Consider the following 22,727-nt stretch of genomic DNA (forward strand, 5'->3'; position numbering starts at 1 on the left):
TAAACAAGGTTTCAACAACAACAAAAAAAAATTAGAAAAACATTTTTGAGATCAAAGTGACCTGATACTTTAGGTCACTGTGACCTCAACAATATTTTCCTTACATTACCAGTATCAGTAATATTAATGGTGCTGAAGTACGCATTATGGCTGTATAGGGAGGCTGGAGGCTGCTACCAGGTCCTGGGGGTGCTATATAAGGTAGGGTTTTCAGCTGTTTTGGTCATGAATAGGGTATCGATTTTGGCCATTTTGGTTATAAATAGGGTATGTTATTTTGAACTCTAGTCTTGAACTGGGTATGTTTTTTAGAATAAGCCATAAATAGGGTAGGGAAAATCGCAGATTTTGGTCATAAATAGGATAAGGGTTTTGGGAAGTGGGCCGCACACCACCACCCAATTTTTCTGGGAGTACCCTTCCCTTGGTTACCTCCAGAATTAAATTCACCGAGACAGACACTCAAGTGGAGAGAGGTACTGTGACAGTAATGGGTCTCGCTCAAAAGCCCAAAAGAATGACTATGCCCAAGGCTAGCCCATATAGCAAGTGTTCCCCTACAAAGAGCAAAGCTCTTTGTATCAGAACACTTGCTATGCAGGCTAGCTCAGGGCTTACATTGTCATTTTCCCATCTGAATATTTTTCCAGGAATAGTTAGGTATAGGCCCTTACTCAATCTAGAATCCAGCCAAGCACACTAACCATCAGGTCACCGGTCACCAAAAGTGATCACCCAAGACTAAAAATCAGAGCCAGGTCACTCATCCTAATTTTCTACCCTAACATAAATAATTATTTTCACTTTTTTTAGCTTGTGATTGATTGTGTTTTTCCTTCTCTTGAATAGAATGCTAGTCCATTATGGTCTAATGCTCTTGATGTATCTCTTAACTAATAGCCTTTACAGTCCAATTCCTGAGTCAAGCGAGGGATAGTGAGAGTGACGTCCCCTTTCAAAGGGCTGGCAAATGGTCTTCTGTCTGTAAAATGCATGCCTTGCAGAACTGAAGTCAAATTTCATGGTGTGAAGCCATCTCAAATTGTGTAGTTTCAGAAAAAAACATACTTTGCCTTTGAAAGTCATCGGAAGTTCCAAATGGGTGGAGGTCTTTTGCAATGTAAAGAAAGTCCCGGGTTGACAGAAAAGATATTAGTCTCACATTTACCATGTCACACCTTTAAATCATAACCGGTGTTGCCAGGCTCTACCACTATATAGCTCAACCTCCCTGAGCCACTGGGAGTATAGAGAATACAATATAGACTAACAGGTTTGTTTTTTGTGCTCCTTCCCATTCTTCCAAAGACTCCAAGAATGTGTCGCAAAAAAATTGAGACAGCAAGACATGAAAATTTGACTAAAATTCAGTGAGACACCTACAATTTGAATGACCATTTGCCACCCCTATAGAACTTTTGGCTATATTCACCATCTTTTCCTAAAGAAACAGACTATAAGCCCAGTAGAGTAGCTGGCTAAGATCATGAAGTAGATGGTGATTTCCCCTGCAGCTGACCACTTTTTGAGAAACCTGCCTGAAGTTTGGAAATGCCATTTATTAATTGCTATCTGGTACAGCTACAGTAAAAAACAAATTAAAAACAAAACAAAACAAAACAAAACAGGAAGTAACATATTATTACTGGTAAATGTTTCTACTCCAGAATTTGATAAATGCAAATGAGGACAGCAAGATCTGGGATGAAAGCTGGCTGTTCACCTCAGCTTATACAGTAAAGGTAAGGTTAAGTCTGCATACGAGCCGAAATGGCCCATCAGGCTGGAGCTTATCCCAGTTTCTGTAGCATGAAGCGACTAGGAGTATTTCTGCTCCTCCCTGGATGGGATGCTAGTCCATCACAGAGTTACCCCCAGCATTAAATCTGCCAATACCCATTTATACAACTGGATGGAGAGAGGCACTGTGAGTGTCTTGCCCAAGAACACAACACAATTTCCCTGGCCAGGGCTCGAACCTGGACCGCTCAATCCAGAGATGAGTGCACTAACTATGAGGCCGCCGTGTCTCCCACCAGCCGGTACAGTACAGCATCTTTACGGTTGATTTTACCATGACAAACAATAGGGGTGTGGTAAATGGTCCTTAGAATTTTGCCAAGTTTTACAGGTCTTGTCACCTTCAATTTTATTGTGACATTATCAAACAGTCTCAATTTCTCTTGCAAGGCTGAAGAGCTCTTAACCTTTCAGAAAAGATGTTAATTCTCATTGACTCACAGTCTCCATTGTTATCAATTGCCATCCCTGAGTAACTATGGTCAGTTCATGATTAAATAGCTAAAAGAAAAGGGGTTTATTGTTATAGATCTACAGTAAATCCTTGAATTAGCGCCCAGGGTGCTTATATCAAATTTAGGAGAAGACGGGGGGCGCTTATTTTAAATTTCGGCCGATAGGAGGGGCGCTTATTCGAAGGAGGCACTTATTTGAGGGGGGGGGGGGGCGCTAATTTGAGGATTTACGGTAATTATAATTGTACTAATTTGTGTTGGTCTCATGATCTTGAACATTTTTAATTATGCATTCTCTCTAATAAAAAAAAAAACAAATAAATAAATAAATTACAAACAATATTTGGAGAGAAAGCCATGGTTTTTATGTGGGTTCTTTATCCTGGAATTGGAATTTAGAGATGTTGGTTTTGCAGAGGGAGGGAAAAAAGAGTTCTGTAGAAAAACCCTCAAAGCAAGGTGAGAACCAACAACAAACTCAAGCCACTTATGGCACCAGGCCAGAGTCAAATCTGGACTACATTGGTGGGAGGCAAGCTTGCGCTCTCACCAGTGTGCCATCCCTGCTCCCCTGTTCCCATTTGATGTCCCAAAGCTTCCCTCCCTATAAAAATATCCAATGAACCTCTTTGAGTAGGCATGTAATTTTTTGAAGCCACAATCTCGAGCTCAAGTTCTCAATTTCTCTTTCATTTTCTGCTATCAAAGTCAGTTGAGTTTCTGTATAATTATGCAAGCTGTGAATAAAGTAGACTCAAAGTGGCAAATGGCAGAGGCCTTATATACTCTGCTGTGAAGTAGACTTTCCCAAAGAGCTTTCTATTGTTATAATAATTTATTAAATTTTCGTACATGTTTACCACAATAGCCATTCCTTGAGCCCACCTCTCCTCTCACTTGGTGATACAATCTTGTGGCTTGGCTAGGGAAGAAAGCTAGGTCATGTTGTATTAGAAAAAATACACATTAACCAAATGCCTCCATTTCCTCCTCTAATTTTGTACACACTGTATCTGCTGTGACCATTGAAATTAAACCAACCTTGAGGGAGCTCGGTTGTTATACCACATGTGACATCATCCCCTCTTTCATGCCAGAAGATGTATTTGATCATCAAGTGATAAAATGGAAAAGGCCTTTTTATTTTAATTTATTTCATGCACAACAAATTACTTTACAATAAGGTAATAAAAGGCCTTTTGAATTAACCTAAATGAGCACCATTGCATGATAAATTTAGCCACAGGTAGAAGCCATAAAACTATAAAATGTTCCTTCCAAAATCAAAGAAACCTTGACCCTCTCTACCAGTCAAGAACAAATTATACCTGTTGTACACATCCAAGTTGGAAATGAAGCTATTGGCCCCAAAATAAGAGAGCTAGTCTCCTGTGGCATTAATGGCTGCAATCAGTCTTGGGAAGTCAGAAATTTGCACCTGTACACCATTACTAGTGGCTGCTTTTATAATCCCAAGAATCAACAAGTTAAATTTGCTTTGATGTGGCAGTTATGCTTATTTAAGGGTGAGGTGCTTATTAAATGATCATAAAGAAACCTTTTAATTAATTAACTCTCATTATGGTTTTCCCTAAAACGACCAGGAGTTTAAGCCTTGTCAAATAAGTGCCACCTGCAAGCTCAAGCGTTTTGAATAACTTAAGTGCTGCAATGTTGTTCAGGTCAGTGGGTGACATAAGTCAGACAGACAGGCAGAGAGCAGTTTGTAGTCTAGTATTTTAGTGGTTATTGATAATTTTTGTCCTGGGTAGTGCTTCATGGGAGGTGCTCAATTGGGGAGTATTTTTTTAGTGCATGTATATACATTAGTCACATTCTCCAATGATAAATACTGTACATAAAATTCCAGTAAACCCACAGTGTAATTCTCAAAATAGGCTATAACTTAACGTAACGTCAAGGGCTTTGACATTTGTTTACCTCTTGTATCCGTCATTATGAGGAGGTTTCATGCAATAACCTCTGTGTTTCACATGTTTGTTTCCTTCCTCCAGCTTGAAACCAGTAAATGGAAAACATCTTTAGATAATGCTGGATGTTAATCTCAACTCATCTTCTATCAGCTCTTTTTCATTTTTCTTCCCTATGGCCTAACCACCCCACCCACCCATCCTCCACTCCATTTATAAGCCCAGGGTCTAGAACTGGAATTTTAGGTCATAACTTCTTAGTCCTCAAGTTCTTTACGTGTTACACTCCATTTGCAAAACCATGCTCAGGAGGCTGGGTTCTTAGAGATGATAACCTCTTAATAATATACCTTGGACAGGTAAACTGGTGTAGTAATGTGGCATATGGCAAAAAATGCTGTAGGTTGCATGGCAGAAAACTTGCAACTTTTTGACAGCTTATTTAACCTCAATTCTTCTCTTTCATTCACCTGCTGCAAAATATTAAGTTCAATAACTCTGGTATCCTTTGAAGGCAAGATTGCTTGAGAAACAATGATAATCATACCTAAGCAAGAACAACAACAAAAATTATAATAAATTCCTCGTGTAACATGTATTTTAAGCCATTGTTCACCACTGGATGATATACAGCACTGAAGCCAGAAAAAGTTCAGGGTTAAAGCAATGCAGTCAAACATTATCACAACAGTTTCTAAAATATAAGAAACTCATTTATTTAAAGGTACTACAACTACATCATTCCACATAAAGGGGGGCGGGGGGGGGGGGGAGGGGTTAGTCCTGCAAAGGGATATTCCTATCACTGCAGGACTATAATTTATTTCAAGCGAATACTTAGGAAAGGGAATTAGTAATGTTCCTCTGTTATTGCCGGGGATGACCATAAGGCCATCCTGCCAAATGATTTGTTTCCCACTGCCTGCCTGACTCATTCATAATGCTTTTGTAGTGATTCTTTCTGACTTTGTCTTCTTCCATGTTTGGGGTGTTCCCAAGTTTAACACACTTCATCTACAAGACTTACATCTTCAAGTGAACTTGACATCTAAAGCAGCCCTCATAGTGACATCTTCACTTTTAACAGTGATAGTGACTCGGATGCAAAAACACAGTTATGGGAAGAGCACTTGTTAATTCTTCAATATTTCTCATGACCACTGTTCTTATAAGCAAGAGCACAATGGGAAATGAGACGTTTCATGGGGATGGCCTAAGTATAATCTTCTGGCACTTACACATACCACGGTTGAGTTCTTACAGTATAACCCCACTGAGCACTATCTACATACACAATTTAAGGTTTCAAATTGGGTCAACTAAAAGAAAGCATTTATCAGAAGCTAACAATTAAGTCATTTTGGAATAATCATACATTCTATGTTAAATAATTTCATCGTCAAATAGTTTCAACGTATATTCCACAGTTACACCAAGTGTCTGGTTCAACCATTTGTTAACTTGAAGTAACTTGCAACTGCTATTGATTGACGCTGATTGTAATGACAGTTATTGTGTAATGATCTAGAAAATACTACTCAATGATGACTAAGGAGTGGGAGTGGAGTACAAAAACAACATCAATTTATTCACACTGGTTCATCAAGTTTGAAACTTTAAATTAAAATTTATTCATTTAAATTTTGCACTGCAATCTCTTTACTGAGGAAGTATATGTGAAATAAATACATCTCTGTAATTCTACTTCTTAATTTACATCTCCAGCGTATATTATTATAATACTAATCATAACAATATTACAATTTTCTCAAATGTGATTGGTGCATAAACTGGTGTATTTTACTCTAATTAATCTGCAAAGTTGTAATCCAACAGTGTAATCAGACAGTTGGCTGTAATCGGACACCTGTAATCAGACAGTTACATGAGGCAATCATTTTAAGTCCGCTCCACTAAATCCACCAATCACAACATTGATTACAGTCACAATAGTAACCAATTAAAGAGACTGACTTTGTAAAATTGTGGAGGTTTAGATTCCAGTGACTGTTTTGAAAGAAACTTAACAGCCATTTTGCAAACTATTCCCATATTCTTAATTATGATATTTAAAAATGACTATTAAACGCTATTTTTCAAACTGGGAAATTGTAATGGTTATGATTAATTGGTAACAGGACATCGTGTCTGTAATCATACTCATGATTAACAAATCGGACTTCCGCTTTGCGGTCATCCAATTTTGTTAATCACTCGTATGATTACAGACCGAATTGGACTCCATGCAGTCCTATTACAATTATAAATGTGAATGCAATCACTTTCAAAATTTCTAGAAACTTTGTAGATTCAATCTCTGTCATTATATAACGTATATTTGCCATATAAACTCTTTGCACCCAGGATATAAATTCAGTTTATAAAAACTTACATTGATAGGCTATTAACATGTAAAAGTAAAAATATGCATAGTTTCTGATAAGAAAATATATTATTATACATCCAAGGTAAATAAAATGTTTCTGGACTATATGGTTGGCCATTTGTTTCAAAATTACAACAGGGAATGCATGGCTTTTTCTGCTGCGTGTACTTGTTTTGATACATTACGTATGGGCTTTGAGCCCATATATACGACCATTTAGATCGTGTACATACGCATTTTTCAAAGGGCCACATATTTGAGTAAACTCAAGCGCGGGGATATGCGAAATAAATGCCCAAATATACGCGTCCTACAAGGACCCATATATATGCGTGCTAAAATGCACGTATATGTGGGTCTCGTAAATTACGTTCTATATGCTAGTACTAAATGTGTCTTTTAAGAGAGTGGCTGTTCATGTATGATAGCAATGAAAATTGCTTTAACTTAGAAATCGTCAATATGGTGGCAGAGGTAAAATGCCTTCTCTTGGTCTATCTGGTATTTAATGTTTGTTACTGCAGATCTCTGGTGACTGAACTTCTAGAAACAGTTACGTGTCTTTGGAATGACTGTTCAAGATTTTATCCTCATGCTGATCGTAACATGGCAGAGAACTTGATCGTTTGTTGAGACTGACATGGGTTTCCCAATTCTGGTATCAGTATCAAGCTGGTTCATTTGTGAAGTAGAAATATCTATGTTCAGTGTCAGTGTGTAAGGGAAAGTTTTTTTCAAACTGACCCAGCAGGGTCTGTTACGAGGTGGTTCAATACCCTCACAAGGCATGTTTACAGTGTCAGGGGACCTAATTCTCTCTGGCACATTCATGGACTACACTGCCCTTTCTAGACTTAAAGTTGTGCAACAAACAATTCTACTGCGACTAGGCTCGCTCTCTTCTTAGCTGCTGTGCAAAGTTATGGATTGTCCTCCAGAGTGTGTTCAGATGAAGGGGATGAAAATTTAGGGGTAGGAAGAGCTATGCTATGGCACAGGGAATTTAATAGGGGAAGCAAAATTGCTGGGTTGTCTGTACACACCCAGTGAATTGAGTGTCTCTGGAGAGAAGTCTTCATTGGAGTCAGCCAGTTCTACTACACCCTGTTCTACCAGATGGAAGAAAATGGCATCCTGGAATTGACCATCATAATTGATCTCTTCTGTTTGCATTACATATTTCTTTCCAGAATTAACACCCAGTTAAACCTCCTAATTAAGGCAATAATCATTCTGTACGCACAGAGGGTCACTGGACTCCTCAACAAATGTGGGTGTACACAGTGATTTCAAAAGATATATGTAATACTGGAAATACTAGCTGTCAGGGACACATTTGATGATAACACCCAACCAGATGAATTAACTGGTGAAGACTCAATAGGACTTACACTAAAATCACATTCCGTTTCCTGAAACTCCCCTTGAGGTCTTGATATTTCATATACAGTTGGCAAAGCCCTAATGGGAGGACTGAAGTGTATGAAACTGCTCTTAATGCAAACATTTTCCATTTAAGTAGTCAATGTTGCATTTGTCTCACTAGTGATTCTAGAGGTCATATCCTCTCCGCATTTGCTTGGGCACCTCTGTCCAATGAATCAACTAAACGATGTACAGAATAATCCACAACAAATCACGGCAATCAGCGTGAGGACAAAATCTTGACCAGTCATTCAAAAGACGCGTAACTGTTTCAAGAAGTTAAGTCACTGGAGAGCTGGAGCAACAAACATTACATAGCAGATAGACCAAAACAAGGCATTTTACCTCTGCTGCCATATTGACGATTTCTAAGTTGAAGTAATTTTCATTGCTATCATACGCTAACAGCCATTCTCTCAAAAGGCACATTTCATGCTAGTATATACAACATAATTTATGAGACCCACATACACGCGTGTTTTAGCACACGTAAATATGGTCTTTGTAAGACGCGTATATTTGGGCATTTATTTCGCATATCCCCGCACTTGAGTTGACACAAATATGTGGTCCTTTAAAAATGCGTACGTACGCAATCTAAATGCTCTTATATATGGGCTTGAAGCCCATACGTAATGTATGTAAACAAGTATACGCGGCAGAAAAACTCACATATACCCCGTTGTTATTTTGAAACGAATGGCCAACCATAGGACTACAAACACAATTGAGAGAAAATTGAGCAAGGCAACAACAAAGCCGGTATATTTATATTCTTGAATGCCATGTTGATTACCACTGCTGACAAAAACAGCATGGCAATAAATTTGTTTCGGTTATATTCTTTTAAAATCTAAAAGTTCACAGGTTCACACTTATCACTGCTACATCATTTGTTTACGACTTACTTATTGATGAACACATAACAAAATAATTATGCATCCACGGTGATCACATCCTAATTGGATAACCGTGAGTAAATTTAAGTAGGCATGTTCCTACATTTGAAGAATGTTTTCGGCAAAATAATTACAGAATTAAACTATGTTATTGTTAGTTTGTCCTATTAAAATCTTAATCAAAATTATAACAAAATTCTCGAACGTGATGGGCTATCAGCAGCCCAATTTGAGCATTAATTGGACAGTGTACGCATCATGCTTGTAATTGGACAGTACGCGTCATTTTACGCACACTGTTGCGGTGCACTTTGTTGAGTAAACTGCTGTGTTTTTCAGCATTCATAACGACGTTTAATTGTTCAGTGCTCAATCAATGGTTTGTTTGTTTCTCGAATTTTGTCATAGTTTTGATTAATTGGTAATAATAATAACTCGTGATTAACAAATTGGACTCCCGCTTCGTGGTCGTCCAATTTTGTTAATCACTTGTATGATTACAGACCGAATTGGACTCCACTCAGTCCTATTACCATTATTAACCATTATATGTTAAACAACAATAGCACAACAATTATGTTAACATGATTACATCTGGTAACAATTTTACACATTTCAATCAGTCTTAAACAAATTATAGTACTAGTGAACAGAACTTGAAAAGTATTTGTTTCAATTACACACCAGCTTCATCATTCACTTCCCATGTGCTCTTTCTAATTCAGCATTGGTGTCTTGGGAATGAGACATTTTAGTCAAACTAGCCATAATTCATGTTATGTCCACCGTACCACTGGCTTCATTAAAGAACAATATATTTCATCATTGCCACCATCAATCCTTCCCCTTGTGGGCAATAGTGTGGAACAATAACATGTCACGAGATTCAGACCATTTTTCTTTGCCTTCAGAGACAGAATTACTATATGGGTGAGGGGAAGTAATTAGTTAAGTTAAAATTTTCCAATGAAAAGTATTCCTTGAAGTTGTGTACAATCTAAGTAATATCACTGAGAAGCTTACAAACAATTTAGGGCTTCAAAAAGATCCTGAAATGCATATTTTTCTGCCAGTGTTCCTTAAATTGCAAACACAACTAGTATGCTAGAAATCTTCTATTGTGGCATGGGATCTTAATGCCTTGCTTGCTGACTCACGATGGCTGGCACAAAGGGCCACAGTATGAATATGTATCAAATGTTTTCTTCAATGTAATACATGTAATTGACAGTTAGATTATGAGCTCAAGATTTCTGTTGCATGATAGTTGCCAAGGGTGCAGCCCGAGTACACTATCACACATAGAAATCAAGAGTGAATAATCTGTTTATTGTTTTAGTATAAATCTACTCATTGTAGAAAACTTTATCTAAATCATCTATACTGACACTTTGAAAAAGTAAAGAAGCAGTTGCCATTTCTTACAACCGTACACTGCTAGGCTGCTCAGTATCTACAACAGAATAGATAGTGAGTAGCATAGCCAATCAGAGAACAGCATTTGTGATAGAACACAAGTACATTTGTACTAATTCATGTTAGAACAGATTTGTTATGTTTGAAGTTATAAAGCTGTAACACTCCAAAATATTGAAGGATTCTCTTCATATAATTGAAATATCTAAAAATATACACAGTACAACTAACTGCTGTCAAAAGTACAATATACCTTGTTTTTCCTTGGTGAAGGGGAAAGTGAACGGTGTCTAGGAGGAGATTCTCCATGGAAAGAAAGTCTCAAACCACTATCCTCTGAGCAATCTTGCTGTGCCTCTTGTAAACGGTGCTCTTCCAAGAAATTGTCTCTCATCACTAAGCGTGACTGTTGTGACCTGTCCTTGGGAATTGGAATTGGTATCCCTTTCACTTCCTCTTCTACAACATCCTGTGAAGCAGCGTATTGCACCCCTATGGAATCAGTTGTTTTAACCTCATAAGGATTCTTGGTTTTCCTGTTTGAACCAACAGCATGACTGCTGCTTAAGACAATGTCTTGTGTCACCACTTGCTGTCTGTTACTGTCACCTTCTGTAGTACACATAACAATGGAGGGATCGCATTCAGTTGCACTGCTACTAAGCAGTTCCCTGTCATCTTCATCAATTACAGAATGTAGTTTCTCAGCAAATTGCTTTGTTAGTTTAACATTAGACTCTTTCAAACCAGATGATCTGTTGCCACCCTGTTTGATTTCTTTAGTTTGCACGTCAGTAAGACCCAAGATCAAACTAGTCTCTTGAGGCACATTAGTACCTTTTGTCCGTCTAGGAAGCGAAAGAACAGATCTACCAGACTTCACAGATTTGTTGGACTTTTGAGAAGTGTTTGATCTGGCACTGTTTATCCGAGAGGTACTTATGCGCCAGTTCTCACTGAATGACCTCTGAAGATTTATCGAACTTGAAGAGGCAGCACAAAAAGCAATCCATGGGTCTTGCAAAGCCTGCTCTGCTGTCATGCGTTTCCCTGGATCTACCACAAGTAATTTATTTATGAACTGTTTTGCATGATCTGAAACATCTTTCCATGCCTAACAGGGAAAAAAAATAACAAACTTAATTTTGTGGTTACTTGACAATGTTACAAAAGTCAGAAAATATTCAGGGACCAAAAAATTCTTCAAGGCCAGGGAAAAGTCAGGGAATTTTATGATAAGTCAGGGAAAGCTGAAACCATAGCATGGCTGATTTATAGCATTGAAGGCTGGAAGAAACATTTCAGGGCACTGTGATCTCAACAATGTTTTCCTTACTGGAGAGGTAGCCAGTCATTCTCAGAGTATATAGTATTGCTGTTAGCGGAGACTGGAGGCCCCTAATTCATCTGACATTTTTATTTATCTAGACAGGGAAAAACTGTACTTTTATCAGGGAAAAAGTGGTGACTTTTGAAAACTGATGTCTGTGGCATGCTTGAACCCTTTGATTCCTAATGGCAACACACAATCATGCTTGTTTTGAACACAAGCGATGCATTTGATGGAATGACGGTCATTAGAGTTCAGATTTATATCAAGGGCATCCAGACAACTACGAAAAATTTGCAAGAAAGAGGTGAAATCTGGGTATTAACATTCAGCTGCTGCCCATGATGAGTTTCTGTTTCTGTTTCTGTTTTACTGAGTTTATGTTTCCTCCTAACTCTGCATTGTGGAAAGGAATCGCTTATGGTTGAACAATATCATTCTATCAGAATTTACCACGACCAACATGATGAACTACTTCGTTACAAGTTTGGTGTAACTTGAACCCAGACATTTAATTAAACAAGAAGCTTTGAAGTGCTTACCACAAATCTTTGAATACAGTTTGAAAATATAAATCATTGTAATATAACCCAAACTCTGAATACACCACCACAACAGGAAAGCTTATTCCATCCCACCGATGAGATGACGCAGCTGCGTCACTGCTCATATGGAAATTTCCTTCATCCAGAATGATCAGATGAAACTTACAACCCATCAACAAGTTGACAGTGAATCTTAAACACTCTATACGGACTGTGCTGATCATCAAACTTTTGAACACAATTCATGAAGGATGATCAAGGCGAAAACATATTCCAAATCAGACTCAGGAAATCCAATTAACCATTGCGCTCTGTAGATTGTTACACGTCTTTTATAAGTGTTAATGAGTGTTCAGTTCATGTATTCTGACTTATATTCTTGGTCAGGCATCGACTAGTTATAAATAATGAGTTCATTCCTTAATGTTCCCTTTACACATTTCACAAAGTAAATTTGGTACATGTAGTACTTCTGGAAGAATTTTCAGGCTTTAAGTATAATTTTCCTTCAAATTTTAAGCAGCATCACCCGCCCTACGTGCTGTTTCAAATTACTTTCCGACATTTCTCCCTTTAGAGTCAAACTGCAAAGACATTCCTGACATCTGTTTCTTAACCTTAACAGTTTCTCTCAAGTGTTTAGAGGTTTAGCTGATGCGATCATTTTAATCACCGGAATTATTGGTTCTTAATCATGTTTTCAGTCTATTTTTTGCACTGACAACCTATGGTGTTATGCATGCATTTCTCTCTTTCTAGCTAAACCACAAAGAGGTTCTTCGCATTTGTTTTTTAACCTTCGTAGTCCCTCCCAAGGGTTATGAGGTTTAGCCGACGAAATCATTTTAATTAATAGAACTGTTGCTACCTAATCAATTAAGTCTATTTATCACCCTATAACTTGCTCTGTTTACATGTACTAGCTGTGACCTACGGCTTTCTCAACATAATCTCCATCTGTATGAGAGCTGAATACTTCTACTCAACAAAGTGTTAATATCCCTCAACAATGGTCGTGAATGTCCCACAAAAGCCAATACGGAGCTTAAGCATGCCCGTTTTTGAGATGCAGACGGCAACCGGAAGAGAAGATTTCGCATGCTAGGACCGTATTGTCTCCCAGATTTTTATACTACTCATCTGTAATGAAGAAAAGATACTTAGCAATGTGAGTATGGTTGTGTGAGGACAAGTTTAAAATGAAAATAGCTCACTTCCGGTTACCGTCCCCGTCTCAAAAACGTGCGTGCTTAAGTTCCCTAATAAAAACAAACAATGCAACCTTGGCTGCGACCTATTGGCTTGGTCATCGTAATCATCTTTATCTGAAGGTGAACTGGACACATTTTTTCACAATTGAGGTATTAACAGCTCTCAAAAATGTTTGCAAATGGCATCCCACAGAAGCAAGGTGAAATCAACCAGTGCAAACATGGCTGCGACAGCATCTGAAAGCCAACTAGACACTTCTTTTTAACAAGGTGTTGATCAACATTGTTTAACCATTGTTTGCACATGACATGCTATGGAAGCAAAAAATCAAACAATGCAACCTTGGTTGCAACCTACAGTTCTGTCAATGGACACTTCCATTAAACAAGCTGTTAATATCGCTGAACACTGTTTTTGCAAATGGCACGCCAAAGCCAAAACATGCAGCCTTCCCTGAGGCCATGGTAAAATTTCACAAACATTTGAAATTCTCTCTTTTTTTTTTTACTATCAATATCAAATTACCATGTTTTCTTGATTAAACAGTGGGTCTCGAATAAATGCCGGGTCTCTCAGGTAGATTCATAAGTAAGACCCTCAAGGAATTTATACTCAAGTCATAGTAAGCTTTAGGTATAATTATAAGATATTTTAAAACTCTCAAAATATTGAATAAAAACTCTAATAAACTCCAGGCTCAAATAAACTACAAAAGTATTTAAACACCTGAGTTTAAAAATAAATGCCCGTGTTTAATCGAGAAAATACAGTAAATGTATGTAACCTTTTATATAACTTCAGTCTGATGATTATAGAGATAGCAAACAAGGTTTGGACTGACGTTATTAGTTACATAAAGTACATTGCAACATAAAACTTTTTGTCATCAACGTCTTTCCAGGTGTATCTTTGGATGTTTCAATTGACTTCCACGCTTATCAAACTCAGACCACCACCAAAGATCAATCACAATTTAATCACTACATTAAGGAATGAAACAAAAAAAGTTTGGATTCTGAGACAAACTGGATTAATTAATGAAACATAGAACTAAATACAATTAAAACTATTTTTACATGTATTCCATTGCAAAATGTTCAGTTCAAAGAAGTTTTAAAATGCATTCTAAAGCAGAATGTCATATTCAAAGAGTACACCCATTGTTTCTTGAGTAGAGGAGCTTTGGCAACGACTCAATTTCAAATGAAGGAGTCAAAATCAACCAACTTCTACTCCCAAGTGTGAATTGAAGCCAGTTGGTTCCACCATACTAAGGAAATCAGTCACATTTTTCAGAATGACTCAGGAAAGGGAACTTCAGGAGTTAAAATCCAAAACAGTTCCTGGGAGAGCATGGCCCTGGATCCCTTTAGAAGTTTGCGGATTTTATTCATGGCTTTTGGGGAGAACAAAAGTGCAATGTTTTGTAATTTTTTAGCAAAGTTACCATGGTCAAATAAAGTCTTCTATCTATCCATCTGTCTATTTGGTGCTCATTGTTTCTGAAAACCATCACATTTTATTCTAGATCCATGACTGACTTCATATTGAGTCAACAGTTACACATCAAAAGTTTGTGTCGTAGCAAACAATTACACACATAGGCCTCCAGTCTAGACAGGTCAGTGACTGCAGTCACTACTGACTTTACAATGATACTGGTGTCTGGAATGTTTCCAAAATGAACACAACAGTTTTTCACGAAATCAAATACGAATACAGCAGTTATATGATGAACCACTGCAGGGTTTTCAGACTTATAACTGTTTTTTGTCTGGATAATCGAACCTTGCCTTGCCACAGTCTGCATAGCGCTGTAAGAAATTTGGCCACGGTCATTGCTAACGAGACTAGTTGGTCAGAACACAGTTGTATGTCTTCAACAGTGCTTAGCGTGCTAATTGCCAGTTCAGTTCATTGGTGTTCCCTATGAAAAATGACAAAGTACTTTTTGGCATAAAGCACCTGTAAGAGACATACAACAAGTGAATAAAGGAGCCATTTACATGTATGTGTTCTTAGCTGTTGCCTTTCATCTGTTTTGGCTATCAATATTCTGAATGGCTAAATCAACAAATATTAGAAAACAAAGCCTGCGAAACTGACTTAGTGAGTGGAACATAAATTCAGCCCCATTTACTGTCGAATGATTGTTTTTCTCCTCTGCTTTATGATGTGGAACTGGCATTTGGCTGTTAAATCAGCACACTGCAGCCCCACTCCCCCCAATACAAACAAGTTCCACACTTAAAAGGTATTGAATAACCTACATGTGTGTAATGTTGGAGTTCTGTCCTACCCTAGAGAATGATGCAGTGGACATCTAAATACACCAGTTTGCTGTTGAACATTTCAAAATATGAAGTCTGCTGCTGTTTTCTTCTTTCCTGCACTGTTACAATTTCAACACAAGTCTTGTACCTCCCTTTTCCCTTATTTTCTCTAAATGTATATTTTTTCCCTTAGACATTGTAACATATGTTGCTGTTTCAGTGTCCTGGCCACTCCTCAGAATTAACCTGCATTAATTCTGCACTGCTGTAATTTCGACATGAATTATGTACCTACCTTTCACTTTATTTTCTCTAGACATATCTTTTTCGCTTGGACTTATGTCACTGTTTTAATCTCATGCCACTCAGCAGAATTAACCTGAATTGATTCTGCACTGCTGCAATTTCAACACAAATCTTGTGCCTCCCTTTCACCTTATTTTCTCTTGACATATCTGTATCTCTCAGAGACACATGTCTCGATGACACTGTTTCAATGTCATGCCTGTTGTCACAATTCACTCGAGATGGGTTTCCAGTATGAGTAACAATCGCACAGATGTTCAATATTAAAGTGATTTTGGTTATAAAATGGCTGAGGTGTAGAGAAACAAGTTCCTTGAAATTATTTTATTGCTGTCACCACCTTCCTGAAGCTCAAAACTCAATCAGCAATCTGTGCTAAGCAAGAATTTCAATGTTTGAGGATAAGTACAGATAACAGGTGAAGTTGTATGACTGCCTGTCAGCATATTTTTCTTGTAAGCATCTGGGTAAATTCAAGATGACAACTTCTTTGGCTCAAATACTACAACTGTTCAAGCCTCCCCTTAGTTACTAAATGTTGGTAGTGGGCACATAAATGTGACCATAAATTTCCAAAAGCACATAAACCAGGTTAAACCATGAACAAAGTACAGGCAGCTAGGTTTCGTCTTAGCAAACTAGTAGTGACACACCCACAGGACAAGGAGATATGCTACAGTCTAATGCAAGTGGAACTTCACAATTCCTTGTTCAACAGGTCAGGCTAGGATCATGACACTTGATGATAAGAGCTGTAATGCCTTATAAAGTATCTAGATAGCATGTAGCTGTGTCCTTGTTGGTCACCATTACCGCTGGAGTTTTCTTTGCAAGTTATTAATAACTACCATTATGAGTGAAAGAAGGTATAGGTCATCACTTAGTGTACTTATCTGGAATCAATAACCACTTGGCAGATCTATTTATGAACACATGGATACTGATTGAAGAGAGATAAAAGATGTTTCACATTTTTGCACTTGTTATTAAGCTGGAAATATTCACTGGCTGGATTTCCGGTCTACTGGAGATGTCAAATATTTGGAGGGCATTGCACGAAAAATTGCCTCAAGTAAATGAACATGGCTAGTAATAGTTCTGTTGTAGCAAGCATTGCTCAAAGCAGAATTAAATTTTTAGTGCTTTTTGCAGCATTGCATCAATACTACAACAAATGTTTTTTGTGTTACTGCAGCTATCCGTTAACAGTAACAGAACAAAACTTTAAAACATATTCAGTGAGATAGTGCCAAGCGTAACAACGCCTTCATTGTTTCACTTTTTTCCTTTAGGAATGACTATTAAAACTACCTTAAAATGTAATATCTTTCTTTAGATCTCTCCTATGATGACCGAGACATACTGAGAAACCTTCAGTTTCAAAATTTATTACAGTTATTCCTCCACGGAAATTACCTCAAACACCTTTGGAGATGCATGTGTAGTATATTCTTGACAGGCAGAGTTGAAAGTTTCTTTGTTGCTGCAGAGTAAAGTTTATGTGTCATTTTGTAAGACCCTGAGGCCTGACTATTAACAGTGCATATTTTGCTAACAATTGGAAAACAAGCACTTGCACTCTTGTTCTGTGAATTCAACTACATCGATTTTCACAAGCAACTGTTTGAAAGTTTCTTAGTATTGTCCCTTGTACTTGAGGCATTCGCTTTTCTTCTCATTTCACAATTAACAGCAAATTGTCACCATTTTGATTTTGTCAAAAACACCTTCACAAAGCCTATTCAGACCACGGGTAAACCTCCACCAAGTACTATGCTATTGATTTTCAGAAAACAGTAGTTCTCACTAAATATAGATTTTGGTTTCCAGCCAATTTAAATGAATTCAGTAGCAAACACAACAGTAGGTAGATAACTGTTTTGTGAATTTACATTCATTTTCAAGAGATAAAAATTGTTGTCAAGTGTATGGCACCCTGAAAACTTGCCCACACTCTACAGGATAGTTTTCTGCCCCAATCAGGGTAATAAGACTCGATGCATTTCGTACATTGATCTTAATACGATTTAATTTTAGCAAAAAGAGTTAACAATGCTTATTGCCAAATACCGGATCACGTCGAAGGAAGTCCTGCCAATTCGATTTAAGCCTTGAGAGCCCGCACCTGAACAAAATTTCGCCCAGATCAATCAGGTTTTCACTACTGGGCTGAGAAATACGCTTAAAAATAACATCAAATCGTTACAAATAGTTTAAATGTAAACAATGTGCCGTATTCAAGCGAATGTTTCCAACGATAACAAGGGACCGCAGCGAGTGCACCACTCGCCGCAAAATGTACGGAATGTTTGTAGATAGCTCAGGCCCACCCGAAAACTGGCAGCAATGTGACCTCAGCGGCACAGCAAAGAACTGCTCTCAAGGTCTTTGCACAACAGGTGGAACTCGCTAAAAGCTAGTAGCGGCGATAGATTTACTATCATAGGCCCGGGATCATAGGTCTACAGAGAAACAACTGCACAGGAAATGTGCCAAGCTGCTGTCGCTACGACATCTGACCACATTTCCGTATACGAAGAAGTCACAGAGGTTAACTCTTTCCGTCACATATATCGCCGGTATCTTGTTATTACTAGGAGGGAATCGTTTACGCTTTTCCTGGCTACCTTGTTTAAAAAGAAACAGTTATTGTTATTACGAACAAATCGCGGTCTCCGAGAAACAAGAATACCGAATGTTCTCGACCAAAACCAGGAAAACAATTACGATGATTCGCACCTCGCGCACAGACAATAGTTTTGGCTCTCCTCCGGAGTTGATACGCAAAATTGAACAAAAAAAAATTTAGAAGATAATTTGGTTTCTTCAATAAAACAATTATACGTTGAAATTGATTCTGTTCAACCAAGGTTAATTTTGGGGTCACAGTCCTACAGTTCACGGCGAACGATTTCGCATTGTGTTATTTACAACAAAGATAACAACAAACATAATTGCATTTGACGCAAGAACGCGGCAAGATCGCGGCAAGATCGTACGAAATCGCTGGGATATAATACCTGCTTCCAATTAAATAACCACAGCAACATTCGTACAACATGAATTCCGCCTCGGTTAGAGTACTGCTTACAATATCTCAACAGGAAAATCCTGTCATGAGAAACAAAAGATCTGTGAAAACTTGCCAGCGAAATGTGATTGTCAACTGATACTCAATTCACATTAAATTCAATAGCACGACACGTAAGGACGTACAGTAATGGTGATTCTCACCGTACTATTCTTAGCTGACCGAAGGCCTTCCAGAAAGAAAACGAAATAGTTAACAGCGAAAACAATTAAAGATGATTACCATGACTCATCAGGCGAAATCAAGTGCGACAAAAATCGCGGTCGAATAAAGAGAGCGTATTCAGTAAACTGAAACCTAGTGAACTCCTGCTTACCTCTCCGTTGTACGAGTACTTTGCCTTCATAATAGCGTTGTACATTCGTGTTCGATTCTCATCCAAAAAGGGCATTTCTCCGCTAAGAAGAATGTGCGTGATAACACCGATTGCCCACATGTCCACTGCATTAGTGTACGATTGCCTCTTGAGAATTTCTGGGGCAATGTACTCGGGTGTTCCGCAAGTTGTATCCATTGTCTCGCTATCCGTGTCCTGCCGAGTGTTGGAGAGTCCAAAGTCAGTGATCATGATCCTGGAATCGATTCCAGGGTGATAATATAGCAAATTTTCAGGCTTAAGATCACGGTGAGTTATTCCAAGGGAGTGAAGATAACGAACCCCTTCTAAAACCATGTACAGGACTCGTGTAGCATCGCGCTCAGTGAAAGATCCCCTGCCTACGATGCGATCGAAGAGTTCACCGCCCGTAGCGAGCTCCATGACCAGATAAACTCTTTCTGAACACTCATACACTTCGTAGAGTTGAACGATGAATTCGTGCTTCACTTTCCTTAAGACAGCAACTTCGGATTCAAACACGTCTTTGCCCCCTCGAACCTTTATCAACTTGATTGCATACGGTTGTTTGGTTTGCTTGTGTTGCACACGGACAACTCGACTGAATGATCCCCTGCCAATCAGGGCTTTGATCTCGTACTTCTCAGTCACAACTGGATCAAAACTGAGTTTTCCTTCACAAACACGGCCTTTCTTTGGCTTCTTTTCAGAGGTCTTTCCCTCATTGTTCACAGCTTCTTTACGCCACACTTCACGTGCTGTCTTCCCTTCATCGGGAGTCCATTCATCAGGTAACTTTTTCGTCTTTACGCAATCCTCGTCGGCGAGTTTCTTGCTATGGCTGCAGCCCATCCTTACTTTACAATTCTCTTTAACCTGACAACGCACAACTGTATCGTACAAGGCATAACAATGACGGTGAGGAGAAACTCGAGCACGATGAGCTTGACCGCTTGACCAGCAACACAAACCTCGCTATGTTTATACAGCCAGAAACATGCCATGCGTCACAGCAAGCGCGCGCAATCGCGCGTACTGCGCGCGAGGCCAATCGAACTGAAATCAATCCCCTGGGACCAATCAAATGCGGCATATAGTATGACTTTAGTCAATCAAATTGAATCAGTCGCTTGGGAATTCTCCGGACAACCAATCAAGCTTCAGAAAATCTTGTCTAAACAGTGACCCCCGGAATCCACAGCCGAACGAAAACAAACACCGTTCAACAGACCTCACACTAAGCATATCTCTTTTTCCCGTCAATTGAAAGCCGTAAAATCATCTCAGATATACTCAACGTAGTTCGCTTTACACGTTACTTGAATGTAACACAAAGCGAAGAAAAGGTTTATCTTGTTACCATGTCAAGATTTGACAATGACCTGGCTTGTATTTGGCTTTAATGTGACAATTTTAGTAGTTCGCCGCGTTTCCCTTTGTGTTAGCCGCTCACTCATTTACGTACGTTGTTGTGAATTGTGATACGGCATGTCCGTTCGCCCGGCTAACCGCGTGCGTAATGTTTGCATTAAGTGTTTGTTTTGTCTCTCTTCGAGCGAAGAAACCATATTTGTCAATGCCCTGATTTCCTGAAATGCGGGACAGCTACAAGGACTTTTCCCGGATTAATGGGGTCTTGGGAATGTCAATTCTTCGTGCAAAAATAGCTCCTCTACCAGTGTCAGGTGATAATTCTTTGCTGTGTGTTCTAAAAATTCCAGCCATCCTAGAACCGGATGGGACCATTTCAGTAACACAGGCTTACTGTACTACGGTATACATAAGAAGATTTACCAGTAGCCCACCTGCAGGAGAATGGAGGAGTTAGAAATTCTGTTGGCATCGCCCGAGGACAAATGATCAAAGGATTACTTTTTAACTTTTTTTTTTACTAACCTTATCTTTTTTATTTTATTTTTTTTTCTGTATTTATTATTATTTTTGTATGGATTAGAAAATTTCCCTTTGAGTACATGCAAGCGAACTTCAAGCCTGTAGTGTTCAGCCTCTATTTGTGGCAAAACCTGAAACTTCTCGTGCAGCCTCGATTTTTACGAGTTCTTCAGTTGTCCGGTCCGTTTATCAACTCTGGAAAGATTGGAACGTACTTCCCGAGAAAAACAATTTCTCGTGTCGCTCAGGCGGGGGGATAATGGGGTGATTGAAGGCTTGATAACTGTATATACGTGGACCGTTATCTCTGGCTGCTCCCAAATTCATTACTCTTAGAAATAATCCAGTCGTTTAAACCCAAAGGACTGAATTACGCTGTTTATAACACGCGCGAAAAGCATCCGCCTGCTTTTACGGAAGGTGCTGTGCCACTGTCTGTCGGGTGGCCCGGCATGTGCTCTCTGAGGTTCCGTACTGTATTAAAAGACACAGCAACCGTGACTTAAACTCTAGAAAATTCAAATAGATAAAAAATTCTCCAGTTTAGAAAAGACCCGCTTTAGGGGTTTTCCATATTACACTCGCAGACTGCTGTATGGTGGAGTCCGTTGTAAAGCCGCAAACGTAACTGGTGTTATAAGCTGGTACTGCATTTACAGGTAGACACTTGACCTTCATTTTACGTTCATGTATTCGTCATTTACTGACTCCGTTCAAAATCTTTTCGTTGAGACGTGACTCAACACGGTCAGTAGAAAATTTGACAATTTATGAATTCTCTTCTCGTGGTTTCTTCCATGAAGTGAGGTACGGTATTTCTTCTGAAGGGTCGTAAAGAAAAGCAATCAAGCATGACTTGGGGAGCGCTGCCGGAGGAAGCGAGAAAAACACCTTAGCCTTGCACTCCACTCACTTCGTTTGTTAGGTGCTTTGTTGAGTTGTTCATCTTAGGAAATAAAGAGACTAGCCTGCTACTTTAGATAAAAGAAAAATGCTCAAGTTTTCCTCATTTATTACCGAATCATCAAAACTCCTCGACCCCACGTTGACGAACACGCGCAAGACGAGGGACCACGCGTGACGGGCTGCCATTCGCGTGGCATTTGTCGTATGTTTTGGTTACGTTTGGCGTAAAGCTATGACACCCTTATTTTCTTGAGAGCCTGCCAATGTTATTTTAATAAAAAAAAAACTTAAGCGGGAGCCATACGTTGAAAGCACGAACTTGATCAGGAAATTTCGCGTAAAGTGAAAATTAAGGCGTGAATTCTTCCATCGAATAGCAACACGCGCGCACAGGCACTGAAGACGTAACCGTACCGCTATCGATTCAAAAACCTTTTGGAATCCCAGTAATTGCTATTGGAAGCAGTCATAACCTTAGCCGCGCATGAAACCTCATCTGCTCTAAGTTAATTGTCCATTCTG

At 38.8% G+C, this 22,727-nt stretch overlaps 1 protein-coding gene across 1 annotated transcript; it reads right to left on the minus strand.

Moving 5' to 3' along the window:
• Nucleotides 1-5,748: 5,748 nt before the first annotated feature.
• Nucleotides 5,749-20,783, minus strand: LOC145465922 (serine/threonine-protein kinase H1-like). Its single transcript, XM_081449689.1, has 2 exons — nucleotides 19,386-20,783; nucleotides 5,749-11,426 (listed from the first exon to the last, which is right to left on the minus strand). Exons 1-2 carry the CDS (start codon nucleotides 20,256-20,258, stop codon nucleotides 10,539-10,541), a joined length of 1,761 nt encoding a protein of 586 aa, XP_081305815.1. The 5' UTR covers nucleotides 20,259-20,783; the 3' UTR covers nucleotides 5,749-10,538.
• Between the last annotated feature and the right edge of the window lie 1,944 nt (nucleotides 20,784-22,727).

The sequence above is a fragment of the Orbicella franksi genome, chromosome 13, assembly GCF_964199315.1.
Source record: "Orbicella franksi chromosome 13, jaOrbFran1.1, whole genome shotgun sequence".
NCBI classification, from domain to species: Eukaryota; Metazoa; Cnidaria; class Anthozoa; order Scleractinia; family Merulinidae; genus Orbicella; species Orbicella franksi.